Source organism: Dicentrarchus labrax, unplaced genomic scaffold, assembly GCF_905237075.1.
Source record: "Dicentrarchus labrax unplaced genomic scaffold, dlabrax2021, whole genome shotgun sequence".
In the NCBI taxonomy this organism is placed as follows: Eukaryota; Metazoa; Chordata; class Actinopteri; family Moronidae; genus Dicentrarchus; species Dicentrarchus labrax.
This window is the reverse complement of record NW_026136704.1, coordinates 16,604,729-16,627,030: the sequence shown is the minus strand read 5'-3', so window position 1 is coordinate 16,627,030 and position 22,302 is coordinate 16,604,729. Positions and strand designations below refer to the sequence as shown.

The following is a 22,302-nucleotide window of genomic DNA, read 5'->3' as shown; positions in this document are numbered from 1 at the left end:
AGTGTGAGGTATGGTGACAGTTACGCTGGATGGTGTAAAACAAAGATTAAAATTTAACAATATATTATAACAATGGTGATTTAAGAGCTGTAAGCTAAATATTCAAATAAAACTAATTTGGCTAAAGTCTAATAACCAATATTACTGGTTACCTGATGTCATAAAAAACTCATACAGGTTTACTTTACTGTCAAAAACCATTGGAACAGCACAATTTAAATTATATTTTTGGGGTGGTTTTTCTCATTAAAATAGGTAATGTTTGGCCTTAATTGATAATATATTCATATGACATTGATGCTGATGTCCAAAGCACATAGATTTCCCCAAGGTTAACACACCCAGTAAGGCTTTTTTTTAATTTGTATTTGGTAAAATGTGTGACAAACACAATAATAACTAATAACTTAGTTCAGAGATGTTCAGACATAGGCCAAACATTAAGACAACCCAGAATTCACTAGAAATGAAAAGCTTCATAATGGTCAGTTGTTGTGTTGTAAATGTTTCACATGATTTTATTTTGTAAAATGTCTTAATCTAATCAGAGTAGCAACTTTTAAGAATTTTGTTTGTTGTTGGGTTTTTTTTTAAACTCGCAAGCTAAATTGTCTGGAAAATTACTTTTAGCATTAGTGATTAAATGGATGGTGAGAAGCTCAGAAATGGCCAATATCTCACACACACAAACACAAACAAATAATGCTGAGACATATTGATGGACAGATGAATGTACATTGCTCTTGTTCACACAAACAAAACAACCCTACACAGCTAACATAGGCAGAACCTATAAACCTAAAAAACTTCAGAAGTCAATTAGCGTGTTTTGTCACACAGCACACACAACTGAAAATTAGTTTTATACACATACATTAACACCTGCATATTAGTTTCACCTGACACCAATTAACAGCGTCCCAGATAGTGCAGTTAGAAGCCAACACACCATTAGGATTATCTGGACTGAATGAATGGGCTCATTAAGCACAATAAACTAACCACTCTCTAACAACATCATAACTCTGTGTGTGTGTGTGTGTGTGTGTGTGTGTTGTGTGTGTGTGTGTGTGTGTGTGTGTGTGTGTGTGTGTGCGTGTGTGAGCAAGTGCATGCTCGAATGTGTGTTTTTGTCAGTTTAGGAGAGAGAAAGAGACAATGAGAGCAGTGTGTGTGTGTGTGTGTGTGTGTGTGTTGTGTATGTGGCATTTACTCAAGGACAGTGGCATTGTCAGAGTTATGAAAGACATATAAAGAGAACGGATGGAGAGGACTATCATGGAAAAAAATCACTCCATTGATGACTGAAGTATTGCTCAGAAATCCAGAATGAAAGCCTTGTCTGAGAATATTTTGCTTGAGTGGAGTGTGAAGGCAGAAGGTGCTTATGAAAAACAAAGCATCTTTCCATACCAAAAGGGATAAAGGAGGATCTAGTCTTTCATGATGTTTACACTTCATTATTCAGAGCAATCACACTCAATCTCAGAAGGGCAAAGATTTACTGAACCTTTATCAGAACAAACACAAATCATGTTGTTCACATTTTTCAAAAGCTCGTCATACTTGAATACAGCTTCAGTTTATCATTTAGCCGATGTATTTGTTGTTGTTTATTACCTTCAACATCTGCATTATACTTCTAAGGTGTGCATAAGAAGTGATATGTGGCATCAAAGTGACACTTGTCTTAGTCTGACCAAATGAGAGCAAACAAGGAAAGAAGAGAAACCTTATGAAATATCACAAAAGATGAGACCCATTTCCAAAGCAGCCAGGTGCCTAGAGGGCAGCATGAATATGTTTTGAATGTGATTTGTTTTTGTTGTTTTCTAGTTGGTAACTGTGAATAATGAATGTGTGTAATGTGTATTCTAGTCTGCCACAGTAGAATGGTACTGAGCTCAACTCCAGCCTGTTTAGGCAACATCGATTGAACTAATAAAAATATGATGATATGAATGATAACATGAAAGAACTTACCCAGGGCCTGGGTGGCAAATGCTGCCATGGCACTCTGCAGTCGGTCTGGTCTGACTGCCTGAACCAGTAACAGCTGGGGAGAGCAAACAGAAAAGGATAAACTGAGCAAGAAACAAAACAACAGGTATTAAAACTTGATAGACAGAAGGCATTCCAAAAAAACTGCCTAATTTGGATACATACCAACTGTCAAATTCACAGAGGCTTTAAGATGTTTTTTTTTTTTTTTTTTTTGAGAACACAAAACACAAAGTAAATGAGTAAGTCCTTTGGTTTGATAGTCAAGTGTGCATACTTGACTTTAGTGTTGAGTGGCTTCTGGCTTGGTCATGCTTTGAAATGAGATCAGCTAAATCTTCATTCAATCTCAAACCACACGGAAGGAGGGTGTGTGTGTGTGTGTGTGTTTGTGTGTGTGTGTGTGTGTGTGTGTGTGTGTGTGTGTAGACTTTTGATATACTCTGTAAATAATGATAAGTTGTGCCATCTGGCTGATGAAATGACTGGTTTTTGATTGAAAGCTGACCTGCTGGAAGGGAGTAATCTTCTTGGCAATGGAGGATGGGATTTCCTGTTCACACTGTGAGCTCTGTGAGAAGGACAGCCAAAGGTCTGAGTCACTCAAACACAAGGACTGGTAGATGGCTGGGAATGTAGCCTGTAAATGAAGGATGACAAAAGTTAAAAGGGTGAAAAACAGGTCAGAAAATAACATTACAACTTCTTTATTATTAAAAACTTTTATTTTTTTATGTCGACTGTGAAAATGATTGTGTACATAATTAAAGTGTAACCCTTCAGTTCTGCTAGTTCCCTCCCTCTCAGCAAATTTTAAAAAATGCATCAAAGACCTGCAAAGGACTGTGACCTTTAGGGGGCGTGGCCTCGACACCAACCAGAGTGACTGACAGAGAAACACCGAGGTAGTAGTCAGAGCTAATGAGCATCTGCTGTCAGGCTCTCCATGTCCACGCTGGAAACACAGAGAGTCTGCCAGAGATTCTAAAGTCGCTTGAAGCACAGTTGACAGTTGTTTGTAAAAGTTTCTGTGTGGTACCTGTGTTGTAGCTGAGCTAGTGACATACAGTGAGGGCATTGTCAATGTGTGGGATCAAGGTACACACTGCAGTCCGGTGGTGTTACTACAGTCATCTAAAGCACAAGTCTGAACCACTGTGTCACAATATAAAAATACTAAGTAGAGAGTTCGCAAAAACTAGCCTAAACTCCTGTGAATGATGCATCTCAATCAGTATACATTTAAAAATGAGCGCAGCAGTTTTACAGACTAGCAGAGGTTAGGGGAAGTGGGCTGCCCTCCTCTGATTAGAGGGTGTTAACACTGTTTTTATATAGAAATGTTGTGACATGGAGTCATCCGACCTCTATCAATTGCCTTAAAATGTAGGGTAATTTTACATCAATGTTGAGCCATTTTTAACCCACAATATGCAGATTTTCATACATTTGGTAATAATGTAAATTTTAACACCAACATTGATGTGTTTCATCACAGTATAGTAATATCATTCAATTTACTACTCAAAAAACGTGTTTTACGGTACAGTACCTCTTTAAGCATTAATGTGCTTTTGTCACACATTGTATATGCAGCGAATGGCGTAATAATGTACATATTATAAGTTGAGTGTGTATGTTTGTGTATGTCAGTGTGTATATCATTACTTTAAAAATGGCCACTGCTCCATGCCTCTCCTGATCAATCCAAGAAGGGAACTCCTGCAAAGAGGAGAGGTGTAAGTGAAAGATTGAAAAGGTACAGTGTTTTCTCAGAAAAGGTGTTTTCTCATTCTCAGAAGAATAGTGCTGCACTCTTACCTCTTTCTTAAACATTTCTCCTACAATGGCTCCAGTGAAAACATCCCATTCCTACAGCAAAGAGTAGTGTTAAGATTTGGCAGGTTGAAAGCTGACATTTCTGTACTTAATTTGTCACTGAAATCAGTACTGATGAAATGCTAAATATACTCACACTCTCCTGGAAGAGTTCTGGATACATGCCTTTCACAAAGTGCATAGAAAACATCAACTGGTCAGCCTGAGACAGAGAGAAGGAGGGAGAGAGAGACTGATACTCACACATATGAGTCACATATGAGAACATGCCATTTTGCTCTGCTCAAAACCAAACTGCAAACAAAGAAAGTCATGGTGGAGCACAAAATGTTAGCATCTCTTCCAGTCAGAGGACAAACACACTCTTATTCCCATTGCATGATACGCAGCTCAGCCTGCCTAACTAAAGGGCTTGTAAAGGGTTGCTACACACTGACAAAAAAAAAGCCCTGGGGATTTCAAGAACTTTTCTATCATCCCTATATACTCTCTCTCTTCGAGCCTGTCTCTCAGTCTTTCTTGTCTGCTGGTAAGAGTTTGAGAGAGATAACAGAAACTGCCACTAATCAAGATGCTTATCCCACTCCCACCCAGGCAGAAACACAAAGACAGTGACCAGACACTATACACTGAATATGGCAAAAAGAGGAGGATAAACAGAGAAAGCAATGAGAAAGAATGCAGCAAGCAAATTTACACAAACATCAAATATATGCTGTAAATGATTTTAAAGACAGATAGAAAGACAGCGTATATAGGAGCTACAATAGTGCAGTACAGCTAACCTGGTTCTTCAATTTCCTGCATGTTTGCTTGGTTGTAATACTTTATGGCATTTTTGCTACAACTAAAAATACCTGACTTGTTAAATTAACTTGTGTGAATAGTGTGAATTTTTTCTCCAGTCAACACCACCACAATACTTATTGTACAAAATTAATAACAGACAGTGCACCTAATAACAATCACAATGAAATATAGCCACACTGATACTGTGCCGGGCATGTATATTTAAAAATCTGATATTAATGCAAATTTCATATTATGTACTTAACAACTGTCTGCCAATTTAGAAGTATCGTGCAATTCTGTAATACGTCTCAAAACTGTTGTGTTTTGTGCAGTGGAAATAAGTCAAGTGACTGTGTTAATCTAATCAATTTGGCTATTCACCGTAACTGCTATCACTGCTACCAGATATACACATTGTGAAAATCAGGTACATGAGGGAGATGGTAGGCAGTCTGAGAAAACCTATTTGCAACCACAATGGCTATAATCATTCAGATGTGCTTACTGAATAGTTACTGGATTAAAGTAAAGAGATTAAACCCCATTAGCCAAAGAGACAGCACGCAAAGGGAAAAAGCATCGAATGATCAAATGAGATGATTTGGACTCCAAGTGTATCCACCACAAAGTGCTTAAGCTATGTTCTACAAGCAAGAATACTAGAGTAATACTTGCTATAGAGCAATTTGTGGACCAAGCCATGTGGGACTGGTACACCAAACCATGTGACACACATCATTCGTATTTCAAGCTGTTGTCACAAAGACAGGGTCTACACCTACACCCACAAACTGAGGCACAATGAATATGTACTTTTACCTTCAGGGCAAATTTATAGCGAGCCCAGGATGCGGACAAAAAGAGGCTTCCTTTGTCCCACCTCCAGATCACATGAATATCTTTTTTTATAACTCAACAAAATGGAAAAGAATCTAATTTTCTTCAATTTAAAATGGTCAGACAATCACACTCCTCTAAAAAATAAACAGAAAAAACAAACAAAATAGTATTTCTACAATTTCTGCATCTGCTGTCCCTAATATTATATTCTGTACGTTTACCAACAGCTGTAGGACCAGCTTGAGCTGCGATGAGGCTAACCTTCAGGCTACATTTGGACTGGAGCTCTTCACTACCATGCCCTCTTTCCGACCCTCTCCACGGTTTGTCTCTTGATCTGATGTCTGGGTGATTTACACCAAGCTGCCAAGTTCAACTCCATCTACTGAAGTGACAGGGCACGCTGTTGAACCAAGAGCCGAGCAATATGATATGACTGATCAAACAAAGAATGGCACAATGTCCTGGTTTTTTGTGTGTATGTGTCTGGATGTTTTTTTCCAAGTGTATGCATATATGTGTCAGAGAGAAAGGAAGCAAATGAGGATAAAAGTCTGTGAGTGTTTGTGTGAACTGCTGTCATACTGATGCTCTGACAGACCAGGAACCTCAGTAGAAAGTACAACCTGGAACATGTCACACTTCAGCACATCATTACAACTCAAAATGCTGCATGTACCGGAGAGGTGAAGCCAATTTCTCACACATACACACACAGTTAGCCTCCTGAATGCCTATAACTGCCACCCCACACATGGGCATAGAGTACATGAAGAGCTTACCTAACAAGTGTTTGCGCATAGACATTAATGTACATTAAACACACACAGATATACAATGTTATTTTCCATCTTTGATGGTTTCAAGTTGTTATTGTTGCATGTTCTCTATGGATAGTAGGGCCCTATTTCATTTTAATCTCAAATTAAAGCATTCTCACTCAGGACATTTATTTGGACAAAGTTCATGAGAGGTTCAACAATCAATATTTGATGGAGATTCTTTAACACAGATTTGATGTGTCTAGTCAAATTCAATCAATACCTTATTAAACTGAATCAGTTGTGTTTGTGGTGGAATTTAACATAAATAGAGAGTAGTCTATGTGCCTACCACTGCCATAAAAATACAGATGTTCTAAAAATATGGGGTGGTATGTTTATTCTTTTTCAAAGATGTTTATATCATGATGTTTTCTTATCTTGATTCTCCTCTCCTCTCTCTTGTTTTCTCCCATTATGCTTTCCCTATTTTGTGTCCTCTCTCGCTCATTATCCACCTTTATCTTTTCATTGGACCCCTTCTCCCTCCTATCTCCTCTCCCCCTTTAGGTCATCTCTTTTGTAGCACAGACAGTGTTGACAGGAGCAGTGATAATATAGTCCAATGTTTTATCTCTGCTAATAACTGCACTTCTGCTGTCTACATGTACATGTGTGTGCCTGTGTGTGCTTTTGTGCAGTTGCTGGGTTGACAGCCTACAGACGTGATCAGCAGTTAACAGCCGCCCTGATTCTGCCTGAAACTTCCATTACCATACAGGCAACCCACACACCCACACACACAAAAGTCAGAGAAATTACATTTACCATTGACTGCCAGATCGATGCAATGATTGCTCTGTTAGTCAATATTTGACACTTCATTACTGTGTTAGTTGCAAGGCTTTGATTGTATAAGTTTGTAAATCTGATTGTGCATTTGGTCTAAACGATCAATAAGATTACTACTATGCTACTACTTTCACTGGAGACCAATCAACCTTACATTACGACATAATTACATTACATTACTTTTTAGGTATCCTGTCCATATTGCAGTTAATTGGGGCTATGGTCAATCAAAGAAAATCTTGGTCGACTGAATTCTAACTATTCTCAACCAATCAACTGGTTTGTGCGAAAAATCTGCATGTAATTTCAATGTTAACTAAATCGTCTCTTTCAAAGGAAATGATTTCCTGCAGTTTGAGCATTTATTTTTCACAGATAGCTATATTGTTACCTTTAGGACATGTCAATCAAGTACATTTACATATATCAGCAACACACAGGCATGCGTACACACCAATGGTACACGCACACTCCATGGATGTATAAAGAGAAATGGATACAGCGTTGGAGGCAGTGCTCCGCTTATTCTTATGAAAACTGCTCAGTGGTGCATGAAGCCAAAAAAGCCTCATTACCCAGACAAATACATACAAGAGACTTCCGCTGGCTGAGCCGGCTAACTTCCGGTTTAACCTTACATTAACTAGGGATAAATAATTTAATCTTGCGAATCACCTAGATTGACTGAATGGATCAAATTATTTGAAGTCACTTTGCAGGGGTTGTGACGCTCAAAAAAATTTATCCACATTTTACAGCCACTTCCCACTTTATGGGAAAACGTCTTTTGGGGCTAGTGTGCATGACGGACGCCACTGCTGTAATTATACAACGTTTGGCCACTATTTCAAATTGGCTTCAAAGCCCAGCTCTCTTCCTGGGGGCTTGGCACATACCAGCGAGGTTAGCGGAGCAAAATGGGCTTAGGAACCACACCAAAACAAACGCAGTATAAAACGCTACAGATCGAGAGAAAGCAACATGAATAAAAACTACTTCTCTCATTATTTAGTTGACTTCTAATTAGGCTTAACATTCCCACAATATCTCTCGACTGTCCCCAATGAGATTTTGGTCCGATGAGAGCACATCAGCCAACCGACCAGAAGTCACCTAAAATAAAATGTAAATGTGTGTTTGTAAGATTAATTAAATCTACATCTTTTGCAGGATCAACTTCAATTTTTACCAGTTAGTGTTAGATGTATAAACACAATGACCTTTTATTCAAAAAAAAAGTGGAGAAATTTCTTTAGCTCATGATGAGTCATGTTTATGGCCGACTCCTTAACAAGGAACAACAAGACAGGATTAAAACGAGAGTTACGAATTTTACAAAGGTTCTGTGAATTCTACATGGCTGCCAAAGTTTAAATGTAGTACCCAGATATGCATTGCACACATGTGCAGCAGGCTAAGACACCAAAGTCACATTTGTGACCTTGGTGACGCAAGCAACCTGATAAAGTGGCCTGGCACCCAGTAGTCATCAGCTACACGATTCAGAGTGACAATGGGGTCATCCAGAATTCATAGAGTCTTTGTTACATTTGTAACTCTCATTTTATTTCATTCTGGCCATCAGAGACAGTATGTAATACCTGGATGACCCATACCAGTAAGGTCACAAGAACCTGCCCTCACCATGTCTCAGTTACAGACCGAATAAGCAGACAAGACTGCTGTCACCACAGGATGAGGGGTGGCCATGTTAACTCTGTAAAAGCAGGCAAAGGTACAGGAAGAAGCTCAAGTGCTGCAGCTAGCACAGATGTCACTCAGTGGAACACCCTTCAATGCAGCCCAAGAAGTAGAGACACCCCTGGTTGAATGACATTTCACGGAGGGGACCTGGAGGCCCCTGAGCCTGTATGCTTGGGATTGGTATTAACAACCCAGTTCGAGAGTCTTCCTGTACCCTTGATAATAAACAAATAGCGCATCAGACTTACAGAAGAGATGACACCTCTACGTACTGTCTCGAACAGGACAAAGTGGGCTGACATTAGGATAGGCAATATCTGCCAAATAGGATGCTTCTTAGGAATAAACTTAGGAGTTGGGCCACATGGTAACCCTAGACTCATCAGAAAGAAGCATGAAGCTCACCAACTTATTTTTTAGAGCAAGGAGAAAGGCAGTCTTATGCACGATGCATCTACAGGTATTACACAGTGTCCATGCCGTCAGGAAGAATGAAAAAGAACTGTTGGGCATCTTGTTTAAAACACTGCAAAACACACTGATCCTGATTGGCAATGCCAACCCATCAAGCAAAATTCCTGACTTGCTCTTACTACCCACTTATCACCTATACAAATCACAGGAGCAATTTTCAGAGATGCTTAAAACCACATTTGTTTTGAAGTGTGTGTCTGTGTATTACCTTGAAAAGTGACCGGCAGACGTACTCATACACCATATTCTTTAAGCTGGCCTCCAAAGCAGCAATCCTGGCTTCGGTATTCTCTGCTTCCTAAAATGCACACATATACACCGATCAGCCATAACATTATGACCACGGACACGTGAAGTAAATAACACTGATTATCTGGTTATCATGGCACCTGTCAGTGGGTGGGATATATTAGGCAGCAAGTGAACATTTTGTCCTCAAAGTTGATGTGTTAGAAGCAGGAAAATTGGGCAGCGTGAGGATTTGAGCGACTTTGACAAGGGCCAAACTGCTAGACGACTGGGTCAGAGTATCTCCAAACCTGCAGCTCTTGTGGGGTGTTTCTGGTCTGCAGTGGTCAGTACCTATCAAAAGTGTTCCAAGGAAGGAAAAGCGGTGAACCGGCGATAGTGTACATAACATTATGACCACCATGGTGGCCAGGTGGTCATAATGTTATGGCTGTTCTGTGTACATACACACATGCACACAAGGAGAGTAAGTACAAAAAGAAGAATGAGATGAGGCATAAGGAATAAGTATAAGGGATTTTTGTTGGTGCTTTATGTGCTTGTGATTCCGGAAAAAAAAAAATTAGCAGCGACATTTTTATTTGAAAGCAACAGGCAAAAAGACACACATTTAATCTGCATCTTTTTTCTTCTCTTTTGCACGCTTTCATTCTTTTCTTTCCGACATACAAATTACCGCAGTGAGAGATCAGGCATCAGATTGTTGGTGTTCCCCTTAAAGTTATTTTAGGATAGGGTGGGACAGCAGTAAAACTGTCAGAGACTGTATATTCGGTATGGAATAGAAACATCCCTTAGGGTGAGATAGGAAGAGGAAGAAAATCCAAAAGCAATAGGGAAACGGAAGAATTAGAGCATGAGAATCAGACACATAAAGAACATGCCAGAAAACTGGAGGGAAATGGTGATGAAAAGAGGAATTCCAGATGGATTTCTCTCTTTCGGTCACATATTCCCAGTTAAGCATATCTGTCCTTCTGTTTCTCCTGCCTGAATCTCTCTTTGAGGTTTTCTAAAAGCATTTATTTCATGTAAACACCTGTGTTTGGTGAGAGAAAGTTAGCACTTTGTTTATACAGTGCATGAGCAGAGACATTGTGCGTGTCTGCTGACATGTTTGTTTGTGTATATGTGTGTGAGCAGATAAGAGTACTGTTCAGTGTATTATTTCAGATAATGAGAGGTTAAAATTCCCTCTTCCAGATCTCGGGAACCATCTGCAACTCATGGCAAATTAAACTTGCTCATTCAATACAACAAATAACCAAAAGATACAAAGGGAGAGTATTCTGACCACACTCCCTGAATGTGTCCACAAGCCTACCTACACACACACGTAACAGTGGTGACCAGCTGCTGCCTGGTGACATTCTTGGATGACAGCACTGGCTCTAACAACCCACATAGGATTTGGGGAATTAGTGCTCAATCTCTCAACTCATTGTCTGTGTGCCTTAGTGTGTGCCTTAGTGTGTGCCTGTGTGTGTGTGTGTGTGTGTGTGTGTGTGTGTGTGTGTGTGTCTGAGTGTGTGTGTGTGTGTGTGTGTGTCTGAGTGTGTGTGTGTGTGTGTGTGTGTCTGAGTGTGTGTGTGTGTGTGTGTGTGTGTGTGTGTGTGTGTATGTGTGTGTGTGCGTGCGCTCTGGTTATCAGACAGTGTTTAAGGCTCAGATGGAGAACAGCAGTGCGATAGACAGTCCATGATGCTTTCCAGCTGCACAGGTCAGACTGAGATAAACAAAAATACATACAAAAATAAGCTTAAATAAGCAGAGCTGACCTCAACTGATATAAAATCATGTAAAATAATCGAAATAAAGTAAATTTAATTAAGCTCAGGTTATCAAAAATAACTGCCCTCAACTAAATATTCTCTAACAACAAAAGAATACAGCAGGTCTGTCGCAATGTGCCCTCAAAAATGCATTGATGTTTGTACCAATTGTACAAACACTTTTACTTCTACAACTGACACAAAAATTGTTGACTAATGATACTATATACATTTATGTCTATAACTTGGGAAAGTAAAATAAATGAATAATTCAGATGTTCCGCTGTTCCTCTATACTTAATAGTTTGTTTTTTCTCTCAAAGTAACACATGACCTAATTCCAACCTAACGCACACAGCCTTTTATGGGAAATAGTTTTGGAAGTACATTACACGAGTGCACAGGGTCCAAAATGAACTCTTTTGCTAATCTGCCAATTGCAGGTAAACTGAGAAAATTTACAATGCAAAAATACTATTTACCAGCCATAAAACTGTATCATATATTATTTTAGTAAAAATAATTACCTATTTTAGCCAGGACCTTGGGGCTCCTGCATCGTCACCTCCTTGACTTTTCTCTTTGTTTTCATCTTTTTCTTTTCTTTAAAACCGGGAATGTGTCACCACATCTCGAACAACATGTGACGCAGATGTTTCTTACATCAAGAACATAGACAGATATTGTGTAGAAAGCACCAAACGGTAGTAATTTGCTTTGATTTGATCTACTGATGTCACAATAGATACAGTGGACAATGAGGGGTCACACAGCGATGTAAACTTGGCCCTACAATGTGATTCCAAATGATATACTAGCCACCTGGCTGATGACCCCAATTTATTTTTCTCAAAATTTCTGATTTTAGGAGAGGAGCATTGCTATTTTAGACAAATCCATGGAAAATGCAAAGGAGAATCAGCACCTTACGCTACTGTGGAACCAGATTAAATATGGTCTCACCCAGTCTTTACTCTGTGTGGGTGTGTGACATCAAGTTGTGTTACCTTCTTGCCCAAGGCTGGAAACTATAATGTGTGTACAGGAAAATCAACTTTTTAGTGGGCACACTAGTATTTTTGTTCCATTGAATGGTTTAATAATTTTTCTATTTGAATAAAGTTGTTATATTGATGTTGGTTTCGGTTCAAGGGCATATTATTTGGAATAATTGGGCAAGAAAAACATGTTGACTGCTGTGTTGGATGAAAATGTAAGTGTAAGTGTAGGTGTAAGTGCTATAGGTTTTGTGTGGCATCCAGTCACCTTCTTGGCCAGAAGAGCCCTTTGAAAGAGGCGCAGGAAAGAAGCAAGGCTGAAGCGGTACATGTTGTTGATCTTTGACAGGTCGGTGATGACAAAATACATCTTGCTGGCACTCTCTGCAAGAGGCAGGTAGGCATCCCGCTCCTAAAATAAAAACAAGGACAAAGAGAAAAACAGAGAATGAAAACACAACACAGAAAATACAACTGATGGATGGATGGATGGATGGATGGATGGATGGTAGGGAAAGGGATTTATATGGGCATTATAAGCAGAAAGGTAAAATAGAAAATTTGTATTTCAATCAATATGCAAGGAAAGAGGAGGAGAAATGAAGATAAACAGCATGAGGTGTGATAAGACAGGGAATGTAAGAAAAAAAACAGGAAGGTGCACATAAGAAAGAAAGAAACGAGAGAAATAAATAAATAAAAAACAACTGAGAAAAAAGTACAAAAACAGTTCTGGTGTAACACTGCACCCTAGAGGATGATTATTTAATGCATCTACAATAGCTCCTTGCCTGCTCTGCGCAATGCTTGTAGCAGTTTGTGCAGTGACTGGCTGTGAGTTTGTTTATCTGTAGAATCACTCAAATGGGTTGAAATGTTTGTGCCCAAATACTAGATAATATGGTATCATTGTTGATAATAGCCTAAACTTTTCAATTTCAACAAAAGTACTGAGTATACAATGATGCTTTGTTTCAGAAATAACACTAAAGTACAACAGTGGACTCATGTCACACTTGCAGAGAGGGAATAAATGTCACTACACAACCAACATATCAGTCTCTGTCGTTATGTGTTTTTATCTGTTTTTCTGTCATGCTCCTCCCTCTAACATACAGTCTCTCTCTCTCTCTCTCTCTCTCTCTCTCTCTCTCTCTCTCTCTCTCTCTCTCTCAATTCAAATCAATACAATTCAATATGCTTTGTTATTATTAGTGTAACAAAGACAATATTCTCTCTCTCTCTCTCTCTCTCTCTCTCTCTCTCTCTCTCATCAGTAAGGTAAAATAGTACAGCAGTTGTTGTGTAGGGAAATACATAACTAAACCAACTGCTTCCAAGTGTACTGGTGGTAAAACTGAATTAGAAATGCCATCAGGACACAGCTTGAATAAATTGGTTAAATGTAAATGTGCTTATTTAAGTATACCCTGCAAATTTTCACAAATTAACTTGTTAACTAGAATACGACATAGACATATGCCATGTCTACCTAGCCTACCTTTTATTCAGAATAGTTTTAATCATCAAAAAGCCTTCACAAAATCTGAAAACAGCTGTTGCAAAAAGTAAAACATATGTCCTATTTAACTATTTGTATAAAGTAACTGATTACAGAAAGTTATAGCATCTTGAGTCATAACAGTAAGCTTGTGAGGCATTAAGAGGGGAGATTACCACACAAACATGACAAACACAGCTTTTCATTAAACCACTTAAAGAGTGGTACAGTGACACAGAAAGCATTCTCGTTGCATTTTTTCTGATTTTTTTCTGATTTTGTGTTTTTTGTTTGCGTGTGTGTTTGTGTCTAAAGTACAATACCTGGTCCAGGGATGCCTGCAGCCTGTGCGATTCCAGTAGTGACTCCTGGATGAGGGCACTGCTGGCCTTGGTCTGGTTCAGGCTGTCTATCAGCTCCCTGTTCTCCAGAATATTACCCTGAGCTGTAGCCAGAGTCTGACACAGGAAAAAGACAGACAAGTACAAACAAAAGATATGACAAGGATTAGACAGAAGAGAGGAGAGAAGAGGGGTGGGGGAGAAGCAAGAGAGAGTATGTTGTCATGTATCTGTCAATTTGCTGAAATCTGATAAAAGTTGCAGGAGCAAGAGTTGTCGTTTTAGAATAACCTGATAAGGGGCTTTTTTTTTTTTTAAAGCTTTCATTGAGTGCCATGACTCTCCCACTTCATCCTGTGGAATCTATTCTCTGAAATGAACTGATAAAATGTATTCAAATAAATTCAAATAAAATAGATGAGAAAGCATTGGAGCATGGAAATGTCAAGTCGAATATGCTCCTACAATTCTAGAATAATTACATGTCTAGTACCACTGAAGCACTGACATCCTGCTCTTGGCACTATCTATATGTGTGTGTGTGTGTGTGTGTGTGTGTGTGTGTGTGTGTGTGTGTGTGTGTGTCCAAATATCCCTTAGACTCTGCACAAAAAATTATCATTAGGTTCAGTGTCTATGTGTCACAATGTCCATCAACTGAGTTGATGCGTGTGTGTTTGATGTGTTTGTGAAAGTATATATGCATTAAGCTCTGTATGTTTTTACCTGGAAGTACAGGGAAAAGTATTTGGACAGTAACAATCTGCTTGATGTTTTGGCTCCATATGTGTGGCTTTAAAATTACATAACATCTGACTACCAATTCTCTTGAAGTGTACTTGCACTTGAAGTACATGAATAAGTGAAAATAAATGCAGGGCAAGAACATCTTACTCCTTACTAACATTCCTATTGAAATCCTACAGCTTCCACAAGATTTAATAGGATATTTGCAGGGAGACTGTGAGACCATCTGTTTTGGAGGCAAGAGACCTAGTTCTCAAACTAAGAACTGCATATTCATTTACTAAAAGTTAGGTTAGCATAAAGTTCTAAAAGTTTTAGAATGTTTAACATACAAGTTTCCATACAGTTACTAAAATTAGGTGGTGGAGAGGAAAACACACTCCTTCACTACCACAGAGACATGGGTTTAATACCCAGCAGTGGTGCTTCCGGCTTGGCTGAGTGCTCCATCAAACACATCTGGCTGTGTTCACAGGAGGGAAGCCGGTGACAGATCACATCCTTGTTGCAGCACTAGCAACTCCTCCTGCTTTTTCTGTATACATTATCTCATTCTGTCAACTACATCCTCGCCAGACCAACAGTGGGAGTTAGCAGCAACAAGGTCCGCAGTGCAGACCAGCGGTCCAAACGGTAGAATTCTCCTCTGCTTTGTTCTCACAATGTAATGTATGTGTGCATGTCTACCTCTAACAGCGTTTCTTCCAACTGAGCCAGCTGTATCTTCTTGTCTTCCTCTTGTTGTAGTAGTCTTGTTTTTTCTGTCTCCAACTCTGGCTTCTCCTGCTGGATGGTCAAGGCTAGCAGCTAATACACAGACACAGACACACACAGACACACACAGACACACACACACACACACACACACACACACACACACACACAAGAAGACATACAGCATGAATACAGAAACACACACAGTATGACTACGACATACAATGCATACTCTCTATGTACAACACAGTATTATTCCACTGTAACACTTGTTCCACATAAAGCACAAAGCACTGAGTCTGCAGCGTATTTGAAGGAGCAGAGCATACCTTTAGTGTATTTATTTTATTTCACTGTATTCTATTATTTTACAACACCAACAACACCACAGACTATGGACTCACACATGATGGAGTTCAATCAACACTGCTCCAACAAAGTAACAAAAATGAACCTAGATTCACAACAGAAGACAAAAAGATTGTGTTTGTGTTTGTTTACCTGTCCTCGCAAACCTGCCCTAGTGGTGGTGAAGTTGACCTCCGTAACCACAGAAACGGCATCAGGGGGGATGAAGGGGGTGGGATTCCGTGTTGCCATGAAGAGACGGAAGTCCTCATTGTAATCAATAACCTTGTCTCCTATCTGAACCACATATCTAGGACCTGTGTGTGTGTGTGTGTGCACAAGTGTCGACGTTGGACAGAAAGAGAGAGAGTCTGTTAACAACATATACTTTATCATACACACTACTACACAAATTCTATCTTCACCCTTTTACTTTCTGCTCTACTCTCCTTCTTCTAGATGTCTGCAATGCAGTATTGCCATGCCTTTGTCTTGCCTCTTTTTTTCCATCCTGTTCAACACCACTTTTAAGTGGATAACTTGCCCTTTCTCACACTTTCTCTGCCCCCACTCTTCCAATTCAGCTTCAAATAGACAACCGCCTCTCCCTGGATGATTCACAGGATGAATCACCCTCGTTTTCACAGGTATGTATCCAACCTCTGTTTACATGTACTTAGATGATTAAAGTAGCTGTTTACAACCGTGATTGGTATGCAATTATCTAAGCCAAGAAACTAAAATATATCAGAGGCGGACAGGAGGACAGATTCAAACACAGCCAGATATCAATTATTTATTAGATAATTTCAAGTAGAATTTATACATAAAATAGAATGAACAAAGCAGTATAGAGCGCATCTGCATACTGATTATATTGTACATATTTCAATAACTGCAAAGTGTTTCAGCTGTCTGAATTGTGTGTGTGTGTGTGTGTGTGTGTGTGTGTGTGTGTGTGTGTGTGTGTGTGTGTGTGGAGTGTTTAATGTTTCACAAAATAACTTTGACTTTGTTAAGCAATTTGATAATACACACACACATATATATTACATATATAATAGATGTGTGAAGAGCTACATGTTATATAACAGAAATTTTTCACAGCCGCCATTTTGACATGAAATAGTAGGGTAAGCACAGGTGTTACCAATGGTACTAATTAAAGTTCCTTTCCATTAAGTGTAAAACGGCTGGTGTGAAAAAGGTCTATTAGTCATCCCCTGCTATACAAAGACAGAATTGTTACTCTCTGACATTTTTCCATAATTGCAAAAGCTTTCGTAGCCTCATTAGAGCAGCAGGCAATGTGTCAGTCACACTGTGCATGACCGTGAACGCTAACATGGATGAGAAGTTTCAAAAATGTAAAAAGGAAGCAAATGGGTTAAGCTTGTTTTATCAGTTGTTTTGTTTCCGAGATCAAGAATGAATTGTCAGGTTGGATGGTTAATCAAATTGCTCACTTTCTCAGAAGTGAGAAGAGTGTCTCGTTGGTACAATAGGCAGACAATTCAAAAAATCTAATTACTCCACATTTGTAATTGTAACAACTGCTCTCAATTCAATGCACAATTTCTCAAGCCTTTGTAAAAGTGCAAAGTCTAAACATCTTCAGTTCCATGGCAACGGAGCATCATTCATTAAGACTGTGACACCGACAACAGCTGCGGAACAAGGAAACAAGTGGACATTGCATGAAGATGGTTTTGTCAATTGTTTGTTTGTTTCCGAGGTCGTGAATGAACTGTCAAGTTGAATAATTGTTGTTCACCTTTTATGGTCGTAGAGCTCTTGCAGAGTAGGCAGACGTCACAAAATCGAGTTGCTCTACAGTTGCAAATGTGACAAATTATGTTGACCAAACAACAACTTTTTAAGCCTCGTTGGCGCAGTAGGCAGCGCGTCAGTCTCATAATCTGAAGGTCGTGAGTTCAAGCCTCACACGGGGCAAGAGTTTTAAAGTCAGATGACCGCTCAATGCAGTAGATATGTAAAACAACAGGAAAACCATACAATTGATGCAAAAAAATCACGTTGTCTTACATAACCACCATTCAATCAGTAGTGCTTCGTTTTGTTGTTTTGGGTCTGCTATGGCCCTCTTGCTGCTGTGACAACTTGTCAGTGACAAAAGTGTACATTTCCCAAGCCTCGTTGGCGCAGTAGGCCGTTTTGTCAGTTGTTGTGTTCCAGGTCGTGAATGAACTTTCAAGTTCAATGATTGTTGTTCACCTTTTATGGACGTAGAGCTCCTACTGCCTTGTTTGCAAAGTAGGCAGACGTATCACAAAATCGAGTCACTCCACAGTTGCAACTGTGACAAATTCTCTCGATCATAAAAATAATTATTTTTTGAGCCTCGTTGGCGCAGTAGGCAGCGCGTCAGTCTCATAATCTGAAGGTTGTGAGTTCAAGCCTCACACGGGGCATGAGTTTTAAAGCCAGATGGCTACACAACATAAAGGTTACGTTCACAGTGGCAGTAGATTTGCATGGAAATACATAGCAGTTGGTGAAATATGTAAAACTGCTGCCGAAAATCCAAAAAGTAAGCCACAATAGTAGTTAGTTCGCTATGACCTTTACCTTTGACCACCAAAATCTAATCAGTTCATCCTTTAGTACAGGAACAGGATGAACGGAGGGACAGCGAGAAAACATAATGGCCCTGGCCACATCGTCAGCGCGGATTGTTGTTTCCGAGGTCATGAATGAACTGTCAAGTTGAATGATTATTGTTCATCTTCTATGGACGTAGAGCTCCTACTGCCTAGTTTGCAGAGTAGGCAGACATATCACAAAATCGAGTTGCATCACAGTTGCAACTGTGACAAATTCACTCAATCATAACAACACTAGCAGCACATCAGTCTCATAATCTGAAGATCGTGAGTTCAAGCCTCCCACGGGGCATGAGTTTCAAAGTCAGATAACAACCCAACACAAAGGGGAAGACACATAGTACATGTGGTTAAATGTATAGTGCCATTAGGTTTGCTAAATAACATAGAGCTCATGCAGAAAATCAAGCGGCCAGTGTGTGACTGGCTCATCTTTGTTTGTTTTAAGCTACCCAGCATAAATCAGCACAGACACTCATCCATGCGCATACATTCAACACTGACTGAGCTGAACACCATGTCCACTGTATGTCATAGGTTTTAGTTCTGGGTCATGACAAGCATTTCTTACTACTTACAGATTTATTTCTACAAGCTCACTCATTCCAGAGAAACAAAGATGCTTTGCCCTTTGATAAAAGGGAATTGACACACAAAAAACGTTATTATTTTATGCACTAGAATGATATAAAATGACAGCACTGATAGTGTGAAAAACTTGATTTCTTCTTGAATTATCTGTATTCATCTATAATCCACAGTATGCTCTTCAGAAATCCTCCTCATGGATACCATGACATTTGCCTTTTTGTTTCTAAAGCCCCCATGGCATCAGCCTTGCCCAAATATAGTCACCACTAATTCTTTTTGGAGTAAATAAATGGGGGTTAATCATAATTGCCAATGAGAATCCTGTATATCTTAACATCAATCTAGTCTGCAGTGCAACTGACTTTCACTCTATGACAGCAAAGCTTTCAGCAGGCCGCTCAATGGCAAGGATGCGAGTATTCAATTAAACTTAAAAAACATCACGGTGCAGAAAAGCTTGCATTCATTAACAACATGATTATTATATCCTTCAAAATGGGATTTCACTTCAATGTACAAAAGCCGCCATCAGACTGAGACAAGCAGTTGGCTTTTTAGTTAGCAGCCAGTGGTTGGTGAACCTTCTGAATTACACACAAAAGAGTTCTGACGCAGAATAAATTATTTTTCCCACACCCCTTTGCATGAAAATGGTGTTTGTGAGTGTGTGCATACCTTGTGCTATGAGGTCCCTCCTGAGCAGTGGGTAGAGCACAGGTTCAACTCCATCCATTTCTTGGATGATAAGGGTTTTTCCAAATCTGACCGCCAGCTCCAAGGATGTCATGAAATTATTATCCTATAGAGAGCATATATACAGATATATGAACACAGATATGGTACAGACACACACACACACACACACACACACACACACACACACACACACACACACACACACACACACACACATACATATACATATACAAATATTGAACATACACAATTTAAATAGATTCACATACAACAGATATCTAAATCAACATAGCAAAACAGACTACATAGTCCAACGCCTAGATATTCAATCTTCTTCAGAGCACCATGCCGCCACAAAATCTAAACTGCTGCTTTAAGGGAGTCAAAAAATAATAAAACTAGTTTTGCAATTGCTATCTAGTAATTAGTAAGTGACACTGATTAATGTAATCATAACGTTTGTTGAAATCAACAGCTGGGCAGATCAAGGAGAAAGGTAAAGGTGGCCTAAATCATACGCTCTGTCAAACAGTGGTGGCAACTAAATTATAAGAATATACTAATGGACTTGAAATAGACTTTGCTTTACAGGCTCCTGCAGACATAAACGTTACCTCACTCATAGGATATAGGATAAGATATAGGATTCTTTATTACACGTGTGTGTGTGTGTGTGTGTGTGTGTGTGTGTGTGTGTGTGTGTGTGTGTGTGTGTGTGTTTACCTGTTGGTTGATAACCTCTAGTCTGTGCTGTTTAAGATGTGTGCATAGCCACTCTGTAGCTCGGGATGATGGGTCAATCAGGAATGGACAGGCAACACTCTATAATTGTAAAGAAGTGTGTTTCAGGTTATGCAGTTTTTGGGATAGTTATACTTACGAGAGTAGTAAGAGTCTCAGTTACTAGGGAAAAAAAGTGTGTGTGTGTGTGTGTGTGTGTGTGTGTGTGTGTGTGTGTGTGTGTGTGTGTGCGTGTGTGTGTGTGTGCATGTGTGTGTGCTTCAGTCCTGTCTCACTGCTGTCATGCTTATCGACCAGCGTCACTCCTATGCCAGGCAAAGGAATGAAGTCCACCACCATCCTTTGAACCTGTGCTGTTCTATTTCATGGTCTCTTGCTCAAGGATTCTCTTTCTTAAATCATCTCAAACCTGTTTATTTATCTGTTCACTCCCCACAGACTTTTCTTAATCTGCATGCTGAGTAGTAACCCTGGTTTAATTTTTTTCCCCACTTATTTTGTGTTTGTCATGGACATCCACACATATATCCTTTCTGTCTCTTTAATAGTCAGCAACAAAGTACTATATATACATTACTTTTACTGAAGTGACTTGTCAGTATGTCAATAAATAATTTCCTATACACACACACACATAAACACAAACTTGCAAAGAAGACACAGACAGGCCGTGAAAGAAACAGAGAGGCTAAACCAAACTAAGTGCGGACTATAAGGATGAACTGTGGAACAACTTCTTACCCGTAACTTGAGTGCATTGATCTGAAGGCAGCAATGGTAAAAACAACACAAACACAATACAGACAAATGGAGGACAGATGAATGACAACAAAGGCAAAATTCTTGATATGCCTATTAACATGGAGACCGGTTGTTACAAGTAAATGCTGTAGTTATTGTACTTTGTAATCTTTGTAGTCAGCCTAACAAAAACAAAAAAGAACTGGGTGGAAGAAAAGATAGAAATTGGTGATTAAATGTCTTTAATAGCATAGATCCTTCTGTGTCAAAGCAGATTTGTAATCAATTTCAAACAACAGCAGACAGATTACGAAAATTTGAGAGAGCAAATGAATGTCCAACCTGTAGTATGACAAGTGCATTCTCCATGGAGAGGTCATCAGACGGCAGTCCTTGACTCTTCCAGACCAACTGCTCACTCTCAGAGCACAGGAATGACCGCAAGTCGAACTCTGAAACAAAACACACACAACACAAATGCACACGCTTATTTTTTGCTTTCATATTTAATCACTGAAAAGAAGGTTTGTAAATTTAATCAAACCACAGCTACACTTAATCTTGACAACCAGCTTGCGGAGAAGCCATTCGATGGACATACAGATTTAGAAACAATAGTGGGTCAAGTGGATGACTCAGCTGCTTGGGATTTACATGGACATCTGAAAAGAGGTTGCCAAGTTGAATTACATGGTCAAAGCTATAAATGCGAACAATTAGTGCTGAGAGAGACTCTGCACACATTACACAGGTGAATTTGTGTGTATGGAATATCAATATCTGAGTGAAAGAGCATATAAATTAAGATGATTATGCTATTACAGTATATTAATATTAAGTAGACCCAGCTTGCTACTGTTGTATATCTGTATCAACACAGTGCATTGTGCAGTGTGTGTGGTAGTTTGGTAGTGTGTTTGTGTAGGCTGTTTAGAATAGGATCTGGCATATTCTCATGTGTTGGTCTAAAGCATTA

At 39.3% G+C, this 22,302-nt stretch overlaps 1 protein-coding gene and 2 non-coding genes across 8 annotated transcripts in view; 2 read left to right on the top strand and 1 right to left on the bottom strand.

The window, feature by feature from the left end:
• Positions 1-22,302, bottom strand: part of LOC127361717 (cytoplasmic dynein 2 heavy chain 1) — a 150,939-nt gene that overhangs the window by 80,005 nt on the left and 48,632 nt on the right. For 3 of the 6 annotated variants that reach the window (XM_051396538.1, XM_051396540.1, XM_051396541.1), the window contains exons 68-81: positions 21,669-21,778; positions 21,327-21,347; positions 20,568-20,666; positions 19,824-19,947; positions 16,087-16,250; positions 15,559-15,678; positions 14,107-14,241; positions 12,551-12,694; positions 9,472-9,561; positions 3,977-4,042; positions 3,823-3,873; positions 3,670-3,723; positions 2,510-2,641; positions 1,984-2,056 (exon numbers count right to left, since the gene is read on the bottom strand). In XM_051396538.1, the coding sequence (XP_051252498.1) occupies positions 1,984-2,056; positions 2,510-2,641; positions 3,670-3,723; positions 3,823-3,873; positions 3,977-4,042; positions 9,472-9,561; positions 12,551-12,694; positions 14,107-14,241; positions 15,559-15,678; positions 16,087-16,250; positions 19,824-19,947; positions 20,568-20,666; positions 21,327-21,347; positions 21,669-21,778 (1,383 nt within the window). Of the gene's footprint in view, positions 1-1,983; positions 2,057-2,509; positions 2,642-3,669; positions 3,724-3,822; positions 3,874-3,976; positions 4,043-6,175; positions 8,199-9,471; positions 9,562-12,550; positions 12,695-14,106; positions 14,242-15,558; positions 15,679-16,086; positions 16,251-19,823; positions 19,948-20,567; positions 20,667-21,326; positions 21,348-21,668; positions 21,779-22,302 lie in introns of those variants that run through there. The other 3 variants (XM_051396542.1, XM_051396543.1, XM_051396544.1) reach the window with 2 other exon arrangements.
• trnam-cau (transfer RNA methionine (anticodon CAU)) lies at positions 17,814-17,886 on the top strand. Its single transcript has one exon. It is a non-coding gene; the product is annotated as a tRNA-Met (tRNA).
• On the top strand, positions 18,293-18,365 carry trnam-cau (transfer RNA methionine (anticodon CAU)). Its single transcript has one exon. It is a non-coding gene; the product is annotated as a tRNA-Met (tRNA).